The 15,689-nt window shown below is 34.7% G+C and overlaps 1 protein-coding gene across 2 annotated transcripts in view; it reads right to left on the bottom strand.

Annotated features, from left to right (window-relative positions):
• LOC121379029 (microsomal triglyceride transfer protein large subunit-like) overlaps positions 1-15,689 on the bottom strand; it is a 56,830-nt gene that overhangs the window by 23,263 nt on the left and 17,878 nt on the right. For both annotated transcript variants that reach the window (XR_005958798.1, XM_041507471.1), the window contains exons 9-17: positions 13,260-13,428; positions 9,422-9,532; positions 7,746-7,961; positions 7,119-7,333; positions 6,331-6,428; positions 5,322-5,443; positions 4,051-4,281; positions 1,992-2,146; positions 673-843 (exon numbers count right to left, since the gene is read on the bottom strand). Coding sequence is in view for 1 of the 2 variants with exons in the window: in XM_041507471.1 (XP_041363405.1) it covers positions 673-843; positions 1,992-2,146; positions 4,051-4,281; positions 5,322-5,443; positions 6,331-6,428; positions 7,119-7,333; positions 7,746-7,961; positions 9,422-9,532; positions 13,260-13,428 (1,488 nt within the window). In the remaining variant the exon portion in view is untranslated. The remainder of the gene's footprint in view (positions 1-672; positions 844-1,991; positions 2,147-4,050; positions 4,282-5,321; positions 5,444-6,330; positions 6,429-7,118; positions 7,334-7,745; positions 7,962-9,421; positions 9,533-13,259; positions 13,429-15,689) is intronic.

Below are 15,689 nucleotides of genomic sequence, written 5' to 3'. Positions count from 1 at the left end.
AGAATGTAAAGGTTCACCATGCTTTCTGTCCTGAGACAGATTTCTGGCTATCCAGAGACCGGCCTCGGGATAGATATGCTCGAAGCTCTAGTGGCATATGAGCATGTTCAAAACGTACCCGACCAACCCGGTTCACCATGCAACTATCAGTTCGCATGACTTTAAAGTTGCGTAACCATCACATGATGGTTGTCACGAAATACTGTGACCTGCTCACACAATGGTTGTCATGAAATACTATGACCTGCTCACACAATGGTTGTCATGAAATACTATGACCTGCTCACACAATGGTTGTCATGAAATACTGTGACCTGCTCACACAATGGTTGTCATGAAATACTGTGACCTGCTCACACAATGGTTGTCATGAAATACTGTGACCTGCTCACACAATGGTTGTCATGAAATACTGTGACCTGCTCACACAATGGTTGTCATGAAATACTGTGACCTGCTCACACAATGGTTGTCATGAAATACTGTGACCTGCTCACACAATGGTTGTCATGAAATACTGTGACCTGCTCACACAATGGTTGTCATGAAATACTGTGACCTGCTCACACAATGGTTGTCATGAAATACTGTGACCTGCTCACACAATGGTTGTCATGAAATACTGTGACCTGCTCACACAATGGTTGTCATGAAATACTGTGACCTGCTCACCTAAATGTAAAATCTGGCCTCTTCATTTGGAGACAGAGTTTGACCGGCATATCGTAAAAATCAGCAACTGTCATGAAGTCGATTGCCGATGCACCTTCACAAGAGAATTCTACTCCAGCTGTAAACTCTGATGATTCCAGCTGCATTAAGCCTTCAATGTAAATAGCACCACTGAAAATGTAGTAGAAAAAACCCTGATGTCATTGTTTAGTTGCAAAGGTTTTTAGTCTTCAAAATAAGTCAGTGCCTATATTATAACAAAGGAAAGAAGATAATTGCATTCACATAGCTGCTAATAATGTCTTAAAATAAGGTATTAACATCTCAAGATTATTGAAAAAAACAAAAACATTTGATGTAAATTGGCTTATTTGAAATCTGTCGTTAATAAAAATCATGTTATCTATCTTTAAACACTTAACTGAAGACCACAATAAAACATTGGACAAATACTAATTTGTGATGAAGCAACCACATTAAGGCAATATTTAAAATTGCTTCAAAGGACACTGTGTATAACAACCACCTCTCTATAAATATTCTGTATGCATATAAATGTATCTATATTGACATGTAGATAAAGGACAATTGCCCATAAAGGACATCTCAGAGCAGGGATGGGATCTACCTCAGTCGTTATTGTGCTTGCTTGAAAGTAAAGTACAGTTTGTTTTATTTAACGACGCCACTAGTGCATTGATTTTTAATCTTATCATTGGCTATTGGACGTCAAACATATGGTCATTCTGACACTGTTTTTTAGAGGAAACCCAGTTGCCACATAGGCTACTCTTTTACAACAGGCAGCAAGGGATCTTTTATTTGCACTTCCCACAGGCAGGATAGCACAAACCATGGCCTTTGTTGAACCAGTTATGGATCACTGGTCAGTGCAAGTGGTTTACACCTACCCATTGAGCCTTGCGGAGCACTCACTCAGGGTTTGACGTCGGTATCTGGATTAAAAATCCCATGCCTCGACTGGGATCCGAACCCAGTACCTACCAGCCTGTAGACGGATGGCCTAACCACGCCGCCACCAAGGCCGGTTCTCAGAGCAGGGATGGGATCTAGCTCAGTCGATGTGCTTGCTTGAAGTGCATGTGTCATAGGATTGATTCTTTACTTAAATAGAATCAATTCCTTGAATGTGTTTTCCCCCTCCCAACCCACTACTGAAATATTAAAGGACATGGTATGTGATGTCCTGTCCATGGGAAAATCCCTTGCTGCTAATGGAACGATGTATGGGTCAAAATTACAAAATGTTCGAGATGCAATAGCTAATAATTAATAAATTCTCAACATGTTTTGATTACCTATTTTTGATAAGGGAATCACAGTTTCTGTTCCACAGGCTGATACTGACATATCCCGACAAGTCCATTGACAAAACACCTGTGACTGCAACATTCATAATGAGACCATTAGAAAGATGGACTCTTTGGTAGTGGTCCTGGAGAAGAATATTGGCCTGAGGAAAAAATTAAACAGAAAAATTAAAGGTTGTATCTTGAAAAATATAGCAGAATTTTATTTATTTTTTTTAAATTTAAAGCTGAACTACAAGTGTGTAAATCACACTTTATTAAATATGTATATGCACATATAACAGGAAAATAATACTGGACTCAAAAAGTTACATTTTCATCACTAAAACCCATAAAACAGAGAACATCAATTTTGTTAAATATGGCTGTGAATTAATTACTGTAATGCTGAAGTTAATTTTGAAGAAGCATTTCCTGTAATACTGAAGTTAATTCTGATGTCAAATACCTGTACTGTTGAACAAGTGTTATATGTAATGCTAATGTTAATTTTGAATCAGAATTATCTGTAATGCTGAGATTAAATTACCTGTAATGCTGAGATTAAATTACCTGTAATGCTGAGGTTAAATTCCATGTAATGCTGAGATTAAATTACCTTTAATGCCGAGGTTAAATTACCTGTAATGCTGAGGTTAAATTACCTGTAATGCTGAGGTTAAATTATCTGTAATGCTGAGATTAAATTACCTGTAATGCTGAGATTAAATTACCTTTAATGCTGAGATTAAATTATCTGTAATGCTTAGGTTAAATTACCTGTAATGCTGATATTAAATTACCTGTAATGCTGAGGTTAAATTACCTGTAATTCTGAAGTAAAGCTGATGTTAAATTACCAGTAATGCTGAGATTAAATTACCTTTAATGCTGAGGTTAAATTACTTGTAATTTTGAAGGAGCATTTCCTGTAATATTGAAGTTAATTCTGATGTCAAATACCTGTACTGTTGAACAAGTGTTATATGTAATGCTAATGTTAATTTTGAATCAGAATTATCTGTAATGCTGAGATTAAATTACCTGTAATGCTGAGGTTAAATTACCTGTAATGATGAGGTTTAATTACCTGTAATGCTGAGGTTAAATTACATGTAATGCTGAGATTAAATTACCTTTAATGCTGAGGTTAAATTACCCGTAATGCTGAGGTTAAATTACCTGTAATGCTCAGGTTAAATTACCCATAATGCTGAGGTTAAATTATCTGTAATGCTGAGATTAAATTACCTGTAATGCTGAGGTTACATTACCTTTAATGCTGAGATTAAATTATCTGTTATGCTTAGGTTAAATTACCTGTAATGCTGATATTAAATTACCTGTAATGTTGAGGTTAAATTACCTGTAATTCTGAAGTAAAGCTGATGTTAAATTACCAGTAATGCTGAGATTAAATGACCTTTAATGCTGAGGTTAAATTACCTGTAATTTTGAAGGAGCATTTCCTGTAATACTGAAGTTAATTCTGATGTCAAATATCTGTACTGTTGAACAAGTGTTATATGTAATGCTAATGTTAATTTTGAATCAGAATTATCTGTAATGCTGAGATTAAATTACCTGTAATGCTGAGGTTAAATTACCTGTAATGCTGAGGTTTAATTACCTGTAATGTTGAGGTTAAATTACCTGTAATGCTGAGGTTAAATTACCTTTAATGCTGAGGTTAAATTACCCGTAATGCTGAGGTTAAATTACCCGTAATGCTGAGGTTAAATTACCCATAATGCTGAGGTTAAATTATCTGTAATGCTGAGATTAAATTACCTGTAATGCTGAGATTAAATTACCTGTAATGCTGAGGTTAAATTACCTTTAATGCTGAGATTAAATTATCTGTAATGCTTAGGTTAAATTACCTGTAATGCTGATATTAAATTACCTGTAATGCTGAGGTTAAATTACCTGTAATTCTGAAGTAAAGCTGATGTTAAATTACCAGTAATGCTGAGATAAAGCTACCTGTAAAGCTGATATTAACTTACCTGTAAAGCTGATATTAAATTATCTGTAAAGCTGATATTAGCTTACGATATTAACGTACCTGTAAAGCTGATGTTAACTCTGAAGGAGCGTTCCACACCGCGGACATCAAGCCGGACATGCCGCGGAAAAACTCGATCTGTTTGAGGACGACGTCCATCATCATGAAGGACATCCCCGCCATAGACTCCACTCCTCCACTATCCTCCTCTGGCGTCTTGTCATCAGGGGCGGGCTCCTCAGAACTGTCGTCACTCATCATCGACTCCAGGCCTTCAGCAAATATGCTGAACTGAAAACAAGGTATTACATTTATAACAGTCTCACGTGAACTTTGTTTTGTTTATAATGTCACCACTGAGGCACATTGATTCATTAAATTATTAGCTATTGCATGGTAATGTTTGACTCACTACATTTTTCCATTAGCAGCAAGGGATCTTTTCTGGCATGGATGCAGGATTTCTGAAAAGGTGGGGGGAGGGGAGGTCCAAATGTGATGACTGATCTCTCCTTTTACACAGAACTGTTAATTAATTACGTTTCCCCTTAAAGGTTATGGTCGGTTTTCAAAAATGGGGGAGGATCCGGACCACTGGACCCCCCCACCCCTTGGATCCGCTACTGCTTTTATATGCACTTTCTCCTAAAAATGGACAGCCTTTGATATATATATACCAGTGGTGCTGCACTGGTTGGGATGGGAAAACCCCAATCAAGGAATGGGTCCACTTAAGTGGTTTGATCCCACAGTGCATGAAACCTCGGGAGAGCTAGATCCCATCACTCATATACAATGTACATGTACAAGAATAGTTTTTAGGTATAGTAGTGTTAAAATTAATTAATCCAGCAAACACGAATATGAAGAAATATTAAATCTACTTTAAATTTTATTAATGTTCCTAAAAGATTTTGTTAAAATACTCAGTAATATATATTTTAAAAACCTAAACCAATCTACATATCATTTTTTAAAATCAACTTCTTCATCCTTTCTCACACCCTCTCTCTATCCCTATCAAGTTCCTTTTTGTTTTAACATGTAAAGCTTCATTTTAAGTTCAAAACATGAATTAAAATCAAGGGTTACTTTTTTTAATCTGTATATTAAAATAAATTGACACCATATTAGCTAGGTTTCATTTCAAAATTGGGACAGAAAACATGATAATTTTATGTTTTTAAGGAGGATGTAGGGGACAAGTCAAATGGCGCCAAATACTAAAGTCTAGCTAGATGACTAATCACATCTTGTGAATGAAAAAGAAATGAAAGAATGTTACTTGGAATATTTAAAAACCCGAGAGAAAAAAACAACAATACACATACATCAAGGAATGGTTGAGTCCACGTATTTCCAAGCAGATTCACATCCATGCCACTTCGCTTCATGACTCCAGAATTAGAGTTTTCAAATATCAGTCTGTATGTGGCATGCATATCACTTGTTGCTGGAAAAGAAAATTTGCCATTGTGTTTTCACAAATTGTCCAAAGTGAAACCTCTAAAACCCGAACCATCTGTAAATCAGAATTCCCTCAAAACCTGACTTTCTCATGGGCCCTTTTTAAAAATCAGTACAGAATGTCTAAAAACCCGATGACTCTTAAAACTGGTCTTTTTACTTAACAATGTTCGAAATAAGTACTTGTCCGTTTGTCCTGACAAGTACAAATACGCTCGGACAAGCAAGATGTACCTCAATGGTTGTCCAGTAGACAAGTAAAAATGTCCAGTGCATTTTTATTTTGAGTAGTCAAAAACATTGTCCTTGTAATTTTAAATAAAACAAACCACTTATTTGGACAAGTGAAAATATTGGTGGACAAATAGATTTCTAGAAATACTTGTCCAGTGGACTAGTGAAAATTTCTGCTCATTTCTATCATTGCTTAGTCCCATGGGTGTCTGGTTTAGAGGGGTTTCACTGTAGTACTAACACCTACAGTCCATCTACATCAAAAGAAGACTGGTGAAATTCCAGGTACTTAATTCTATAATGATTAATGCTACAACTTTTTATAAGCCATAAAACCCACACCAATTTCTATAGCATGTTTTATGTATTATAATGTAAAGTTTAAGTTTCTAAGTTTTAAAAAAATCCCATAAAATATCCCATCTTATAATGACTTATCCTTAAGAAAAGACAAAAAAACTGAATATTTTATATAATAGACAATGGAAATATGGTAGACTATTGGCTTTAGTACAAATTTAATGTCATTTATTTTATGATTTTATACACAACACTTATATTCTAAGCAACCCTGTTTTAAACAAGACAAAGGAAATGTGAACAAGTGGTGATAACTCCAGCATCATAAAACTGACTTACTTGCCAAAAAGTTGGTGAACACACTAGATTTTCCTCTTTGAGCCAAAACATTATAGTTGTTAATTTTTCTTTCCTTATAAATGCTTTGTAATGTTGATCTGAAAAATAAAATAAAACAAACGGAAGGTGAAAATAAAGGTAGTTTCATACTGTGTACAACTCTTTGTTTTGAAAAACAAATATATTTTAGGTAATATTTTAATAAATTTAAATTAAGTAATATTATAATATGTTTAACATATATATACAATAATTACTGTAGTTACATTGAGATTTACAGTTTACATTTCGATTTAGTTTATATTTCGATTTACAGTTTACATTTCGATTTACAGTTTATATTGAGATTTACAGTTTATATTGAGATTTACAGTTTATACTGAGATTTACAGTTTACATTGAGATTTACAGTTTACATTGAGATTTACAGTTTATATTGAGATTTACAGTTTACATTGAGATTTAGTTTACATTGAGATTTACAGTTTACATTGAGATTTAGTTCATATTGAGATTTACAGTTTACATTGAGATTTACAGTTTACATTGAGATTTACAGTTTACATTGAGATTTAGTTTATATTGAGATTTACAGTTTACATTGAGATTTGCAGTTTACATTGAGATTTACAATTTACATTGAGATTTAGTTCATATTGAGATTTACAGTTTACATTGAGATTTACAGTTTACATTAAGATTTACAGTTTATATTGAGATTTACAATTGAGATTTACAGTTTATATTGAGATTTACAATTGAGATTTACAGTTTATATTGAGATTTACCTGAGATTCTGATCCTGTTTTGCTGCATCTTCAATGTTTTGTTTTATAAACATTGCTAACTCATAATTGGTTTGGTCCGTGATGGAGAGAAGAATATTTCTGAGTGTTGATACTGATGGCTTGTTTTGTAAGATGACATTCAGAGCTGCTATTCTCACACTAGTATCATAGGTCTTTTCGTTCTGATGAAATATTCTCAGCATTGCTTCTGTCACCTAAAAAATAATTTACATTCAACAAACACAACAGAATGTTAAAATCTGATGGCTTGTTTTGCAAGATGACATTCAGAACTGCAATTCTCACACTAGTATCATATGTCTTCTCATTCTGATGAAATATTCTAAACATTGTTTCTGTCACCTAAAAACAATTTACTACATGTATTACCTACAAATTAATATACATTCAAGATAAAAAATAAAATGTTTTTCCATCACCTAAAAAGTGATTTACATTCAGCAATAGCAATATCATTTTGCACAAAATAATTTACATTCAATGTAAATAATATATTTTACAATACTTTATTTCTATTTCCAAAAATTTCCAAAAATAATTACATTCAAATTAAAAATTAAAAATTTCTAAATTTCAATTGCTTAACTATAACCATTTACAACGTACCTCTTCTGTGATGAACTGCTTATCCATTCTTCGCAGCGCCTTGATGGCCATCTCGTTCAACATGCTGGTGTTGGCATGCTCTGCATACGTAGTGATGGTTATCACAGTGTCCGACAGTCCAGCATTGCCCAGTGCCCTCAAGTACATTCCAATAGAAACTTCTTCTTCACTCTTACTGAGTCCAGTCAACAGCAGACTTCGCAAGTCTTGTACAACCTGAACACACAGACAATATTTAGATTAAGGCGGCCAAACCTCGCCACTTAAGGGGAGCTATCACCCTTGCTCCTCATCAATCCTAGGCAGAGCTAGTTTAAGGATCTAACGCCATATAACCGTAAATAAAATGTGTTGAGTGCGTCATTAAATAAAACATTTCCTTCCTTGTAGCACAAATAACAGTGGGCCCTCTTCTCAGGATATATATTTTGCAACCCCATTGAGAAGAGTGGAAAAATGACCTGGGGAAAATAAATGTACACATCACTGTGGGGTCCCCTGAAGAGCGGGACCCGTAGCACATGCTATATGTGCTACTAGGATAAACTGGCTCTGCTCCTAAGTCTAGTTCAAGGACAGTAATTTTAGCTCCCCTTAGCATGTGATTTTATATGGTATCAATATGGTAATATCTTAAATGGCTTCCCATAATCTAATTTAGGGGAGCAATTAATCAATCCAACTAAAACCAATTTCACATCGAGGTCTGAGCTTATCCCAATTTGTTTTCACTATTTTTTCATGGCCATCAAAGTCTGTCAAGTCTCATACATTTTTCAGGAAACTCACACAATTGGTCCGTTTCTTCTAAAATGACTTGAGATCAGCACTGTGCATTCTCATACAAGCACACACAATCAAATGCTTTTAATAAATTAAAACCTCTCACATTTTCCTGACCCCTCCCCCCAAAAACCCCATTTCATTCCATCTCCATCAAAATCTTACTAAGAAACAAATCTATAAGAATAATACCAATCAAGGGGCGGGATGTAGCTCAGTAGTAGAGCGCATGCTTGATGCACGGTCGGTCTAGGATCGATCCCCGTCGGTGGGGCCCATTGAGCTATTTCTCATTCTAGCCAGTGCACTATGACCGATATATCAAAGGCCATGGTATGTGTTATTCTGTCTGTGGGATGGTGCATATAAAAGATCCCTTGTTACTAATGGAAAATGTAGCCAGTTTCCTTTCTAAGAATATATTTCAAAATTATCAAATGTCTGACATCCAATAGCCAATGATTAATAAATCAATGTGCTCTAGTGGTGTAGTCAAACAAAACAAACGTTTTAAAACCAATCATTGTGCTAAATGTTTGTAAAAAAGCTATGTTCTTAATAATCTGTACATGTGACAATTAATACACCTGTACCTGCTGCAACAGGCCTCGGTGGCACAGTGGTTAAGCCATTGGACTACAGGCTGGTAGGTACAGGGTTCGCAGCCCGGTACCGGCTCCCACCCAGAGCGAGTTCTTAAGAGCTCAGTGGGTAGGTGTAAGGCCACTACACCCTCTACAATCTCACTAACCACTAACCAACTAACAACTTAACCCACTGTTCTGGACAGACAGCCCAGATAGCTGAGGTGTGTGCCCAGGACAGCATGCTTGAACCTTAATTGGATATAAGCATGAAAATAAGTTGAAATGAAATGAAATGTACCTGCTTACCTGGTTTGTACATTTGTCCTTGACTTGACAATAGGTGTGGACAATGGCACTTGTGGCAAGCATCAGAGATTCTTTAAGACTTTCACTTGGTATGTTCGTCTTCAGGATTGACTGCAATTAACATAACAGGCTAAGTCACTGCTTTCACTAATACATGTATTAAAGACACAGCAGAGACGAATCTCACCAGCACCCCCTAAATTTTGTGATAGTTATAATATTATTATATATCAATTTTAATTTTTTTACAATCCCCCTCCAAACCTCCCACAAAGTTCCTTTGGCATTCCACCTCATGTCACTAAGGACCCCCTAAATAGATTTTCTGGATCCACAACTGCACAGTGAAACCGGTTTAAACTGGATCATACCAGGGACCTACAGTAATATTTATCCAATTTAGGCAGGATCCGATGTTTGGAGTGTCACATTTTAGAATTTAAAACATTTGGGACCATGAAACTTGATCGGTTTTGACAACATTCTTTTTTGTTCAGGGTACAGTTTAGACTGGTTTCACTGTACATATGTTTTTCATGTCACAAATATTGTGTAAAGTATGATGTTCAATGAAATATTTTTAAGATGTGCTACAGAATACAGGTAATGCACCTTTGGCCACTAAATCTTTTACAGACATTTATCATATTCTGTCAAAACCAATGACATTAAGTTATGTATATGTTGAAATATAATCAAATCTGTGTTAAGCAACTACCTTAAAGGTAGGGTCAACTCAAACAAGAGCCTTATGTGTTGGAAAGATGCATACCCGGACCACCAACACATACTGACACTTTAACAAATGAAAAATGCGTAATTTTAGAGTTAATAAAAAAACATGATTATTCCTGCTAACTGGGGGCAGCCATTTTGTTTCGTTTTTGTGACGTCCGGTAGGATAGCTTGGGCCGAAGTGACGTCAGCTCCTGACCATCTCCTGCATGTACAGTATAAACAAAAACAGTAATTTTCGACAAGGCACTTCTCTTTGATCAACCTGACTTGTAAAACAGCATAAATGATGTAATAATATAAATAAACTATTTAACTAAATATATTTCAAGTTGCATTAACGGAACAAAATGGGGTTATAGTATTTTTCTCTGTTTAATAATCCAAAGGAAAAATGTACACTATTAGGCCTATTAATATGCTACGTTGGAGCAAAAACGACAACCCACGATACCCAAGTGATCATTTTCTTTTCTTTGGGACTACATAATTGGTCAGTTCTGTGGTTTTAGATGGAAAAGTCTACTTAATCAATAGTTTTACAGAACTATTTACAGTAATAAACCATGTCCATTACAATTTTAGGGGCGACAGGTAATATTCCACAATACCGGTATGTATTTTTGTGTCTAGACAGCGTCAATTAATTGGCTCGTCTGGTTACCAATCAAATACACACCTGCCAATCAGGAATCATAAGGTAGAAGCAACTAACAGCATAGACCAATTAACTAAGAAAACACTCTGTGTATCATTTCAGTACGTAGGTTAATGCATGGGCAAAACATTGTTAATTGTTTCGACTTGTTGTGTAGCCACTTTGACAATGGTATTTTATTTTGTATTGAAAAATAATATATTATATAGTGCTGGATATACTTATTGCTGGCTTACTGGGAAGTGTATTATTACAGAACATTGCAATGTATGACTATTTATCATCCTGCAAAAACCAGGTAGATTGTGTTTCTCTAGTTCTAAGGCTCATTCCTGACGTTACGCTTTAAGTATTACGTAACCACCAGCTCGCCAGAGGGCGTACTCACTGAAATGGTACAAAATGGCTACGCCCGTATATATAATAGCCGTCACATTTAACCGTTTTATTAATTAACTATATGATTATACATGTTGATATTAAGCAATAATGTGCATTATATATCGTTGAATATGCATACCAGGCCAAATGCCTTAATTGTCCTCTCCTTTAAGGATTAGATAACAAAATCTCCTCTTAAAACAATGAATACAGGTGAGTTTGGAACAATACAGTAACCTATTAAAAGAGGTGATTGCTTAATACATATAGCCACCTGGCAGGTTTAACTATAGTTTATAGGGTGGGACATAGCCAGTGATAAAATGCTTGCTTAAAGGAATGCTAAAGCAAGGCTTTTGGACTGGTATGCATATTCAACGATACATAACGCACATTATTACTTAATATCAACAAGTATAATCGTATAGTTAATTAATAAAACGGTTAAGTGTGACGGCTATTATATATAACGGGCGCAGTGAATACGCCCTCTGGCGAGCTGGTGGTTACGTAATACCTAACGTGTCACGTCAGGAATTAGTCTTCGTACTGAAGAAACAAAACATACCTGATTTTTGCGAATGCATCACATTGTTCTGTAATATTATCCATCCCAGTAACACAGCAACGTATATATGTGGTTTATTTTTCAATACAAAATAAACCACCATTGTCAAAGTGTTGAAATAACTATTATGTTTTGTACATAAATTAACCCACGTATTGAAATAATAGTTGGAGTGTTTTCTTGGTTAATTGGTCCTTTTTTTCGTGGCCTGTACCTGTGGTTCTTGATTAGCAGGTGTATATTTAGACAGTCCCCAGATACTGTGTCTAGACACACTAAAAAGACGTGCCTCTTTTATTAAGATCACAGGGTATTGTGTGATAACCTCAAATCGTAATGGACTTTACCAGCCGTCCTGCTGTATTACTGTAAGTAATTCTGTAAAATCACAAAACTGACCAATTATGTAGTCCCAAAGAAAAGAAAATTATCACTTGGGTATTGTGAGTGGTCGTTTTTGCCCGAATGTATCCTACCAATAGGCCTAATAATATGCTTTTTTTCTTTGGATTTTTTAAAAGAAAAAAATACTATAACTCCATTTCATTATATTGATGCAAATTGAAATATATTTAGTTAAATAGTTTATTATACAATCAAATCATTTATGTTGTTTTACAAGTCAGGTTGATGAAAGTGAAGCGCCTTGTCATAAATGAGAGTATTTGTTTACACTGTGCATAGAGAAATTGGACGGAGCTGACGTCACTTCACCCCAAGCTATACCACCGGACGTCACAAAAATTAAACAAAATGGCTTCCCCCAGTTAGCAGGAATAATCATGTTTTTTTATTAGCTCTAAAATTTTTCATTTGTTAAAGTGTCAGTATGTGTTGGTGGTCCGGGTATGCATCTTTCCAACACATAAGGCTCTTGTTGGAGTTTAGTCTACCTTTAATTCACAGTCAGTCTAGGATTGATCCCCGTTGGTGGGCACATTGGCCTTTTTCTTGTTCTAGCCAGTGCACTATGACTGGCATATCAAAGGCTGTAGTATGTGCTATCCTGTCTGTGGGATGGTGCATATAAAAGATCCCTTGCTACTGATGGACAAAATGTAGTGGGGTTTCCTTTCTAAGACTATATGTCAAAATTACAAAATGTTTGACATCCAATAGCTGATGATTAATAAATCAATGTGCTCTAGTGGTGCCATTAAACTAAACAAACTCTAGTTTATTTAAACTAGAAAAGCTACTAATCCAATCATTGCCCAGTGCTTATAAAACTTTTAAAGTATAGACTTGAGTCTCTGATGACATCTTGAGACTTTATATCCAGACAACACCTTGCATGCATATGACTTCATTAAAGATGTGAATCTAGAGTCTAAAAGTTGTACAAGCATGGGCTCTTTTACCCTTGATCTCCACAAGGATCCAGTCTAAACAGAGTTCACTCTAAAACAGTGACTAGACTTTATTATACCTTCATAATAATATTACGTAACATTTACCCTTACAAACAAGCCCTTAATGTCCAAAATGTTACTTACAAGTAGGTTTTTAAGAAGGTACTCTCCAGGATGTGTAGAGTATGCTGCAGCCAGCAGGAAGCGTTCTGGGTGTTCTGTGGAATAGTCATCGTCAAAGACAAGCAGGTCCATCGCAGCCTTCAGGCTGGCTGATGTCTGCGTGGCAGCAGCAATGTCTATCAACTGAGGTCTGAAAAATCACAGCTTATTCTCTTACTTGTTAGGCATTAATAAACCTTCTTAATAAAAGAAGGTTTATTATCTCCAGAAAAGAAATATAGTAATGCCAGGGTTGGGGGCTCAGCTATCACTACCTTACATTAATGTTATAGGATAAACAATATACAAGAAGACAAATAGTATGTTATGACAGTATGTAAACACTTTACCACAAAGAGGAAAGAAGAAATAATAGAAGGATGTAAAATAAATAAATAGATTAAAAAAAAAAAAAAAATGATAATTAAAAAAATAATGATAATAAAATAAAAAATATAATAATAATTTAAAAAACAATTAAAAAAAATGAATAAATAAAAAAATAAAATAAAAATGAATAAACCTTATTTGACGCCCAATAGCCTATGTGTATTTTCGTGCTGGAGTGTCATTAAACATTCATTCATTTATTATACCTTCTACTAACTGTAAAATGTACACACTTGTAGTAGCAGATGCAAGACTTATAATCATAATCAGGATTTAACTGTTTGATCTAGGGACAGCTAAAACTGTTGTTTGGGGGAGATTCTACATGGGTGTACCAAGATTCAAGTTCTTTGGGGCATCATGGACATTTTCCTTCTTCTTATATACAAGTACTGAAATAGTCTTTTAGACCAACTATAGTTCCACCTCTACCCATCCCAGTGTAGTAAACTGAATATGTCATTACAAATTGCAAAACATCTTTAACCAGTTAAAGGTAACCAAACTAGGATCAGTGGCTTTAACATAAGCTCAATAAAACATTCATGGCTTAATGGTGCTATCTCACAGCTTAATGGTGCTATCTCACAGCTTAATGGTGCTATCTCACAGCTTAATGGTGCTATCTCACAGCTGAAAGTGCCATATTGGACTATTTTTACATTTATTTGTTATAAATAATTACATATTAACATAAGCTCAGTAAAACATTCATGGCTTAATGGTGCTATCTCACAGTTGAAAGTGCCATATTGGACTATTTCTACATTTATTTGTTATAAATAATTACATATTAACATAAGCTCAGTAAAACATTCATGGCTTAATGGTGCTATCTCACAGTTGAAAGTGCCATATTGGACTATTTCTACATTTATTTGTTATAAATAATTACATATTAACATAAGCTCAGTAAAACATTCATGGCTTAATGGTGCTATCTCACAGTTGAAAGTGCCATATTGGACTATTTCTACATTTATTTGTTATAAATAATTACATATTAACATAAGCTCAATAAAACATTGGTGCACTATCTCACAGCTGAAAGTGCCATATTGGACTATTTTTACATTTATTTGTTATAAATAATTACATATTAACATAAGCTCAGTAAAACATTCATGGCTTAATGGTGCTATCTCACAGTTGAAAGTGCCATATTGGACTATTTCTACATTTATTTGTTATAAATAATTACATATTAACATAAGCTCAGTAAAACATTCATGGCTTAATGGTGCTATCTCACAGTTGAAAGTGCCATATTGGACTATTTCTACATTTATTTGTTATAAATAATTACATATTAACATAAGCTCAGTAAAACATTCATGGCTTAATGGTGCTATCTCACAGCTGAAAGTGCCATATTGGACTATTTCTACATTTATTTGTTATAAATAATTACATATTAACATAAGCTCAATAAAACATTGGTGCACTATCTCACAGCTGAAAGTGCCATATTGGACTATTTTTACATTTATTTGTTATAAATAATTACATATTAACATAAGCTCAGTAAAACATTCATGGCTTAATGGTGCTATCTCACAGTTGAAAGTGCCATATTGGACTATTTTTACATTTATTTGTTATAAATAATTACATATTAACATAAGCTCAATAAAACATTCATGGCTTAATGGTGCTATCTCACAGTTGAAAGTGCCATACTGTACTATTTTTACATTTATTTGTTATAAATAATTACATATTAACTGATCCCACATATAATCTTTGGATAATAACCAAGGAACGTCGAAATTATAATGTTGTTATTTAACGACACACTCAACACATTTTATTTACAGTTATATAACATCGGACATATGGTTAAGGACCACACGTATATTGAGAGAGGAAACCCGCTGTTGCCTCTTTATGGGCTACTCTTTTGCTAACAGCAAGGGATCTTTTATATGCACCATCCCATAGACAGGATAGCACATACCATGGCCTTTAATGTACCAGTCGTGGTGCACTGGCTGGAGTGAGAAATAGCCCAATGAGATCGAT

Source organism: Gigantopelta aegis, chromosome 8 (genome assembly GCF_016097555.1).
Source record: "Gigantopelta aegis isolate Gae_Host chromosome 8, Gae_host_genome, whole genome shotgun sequence".
Lineage (NCBI taxonomy): Eukaryota > Metazoa > Mollusca > Gastropoda > Neomphalida > Peltospiridae > Gigantopelta > Gigantopelta aegis.
The sequence above is the reverse complement of the archived record's forward strand: the minus strand, read 5'-3'. Positions and strand labels throughout refer to the sequence as shown.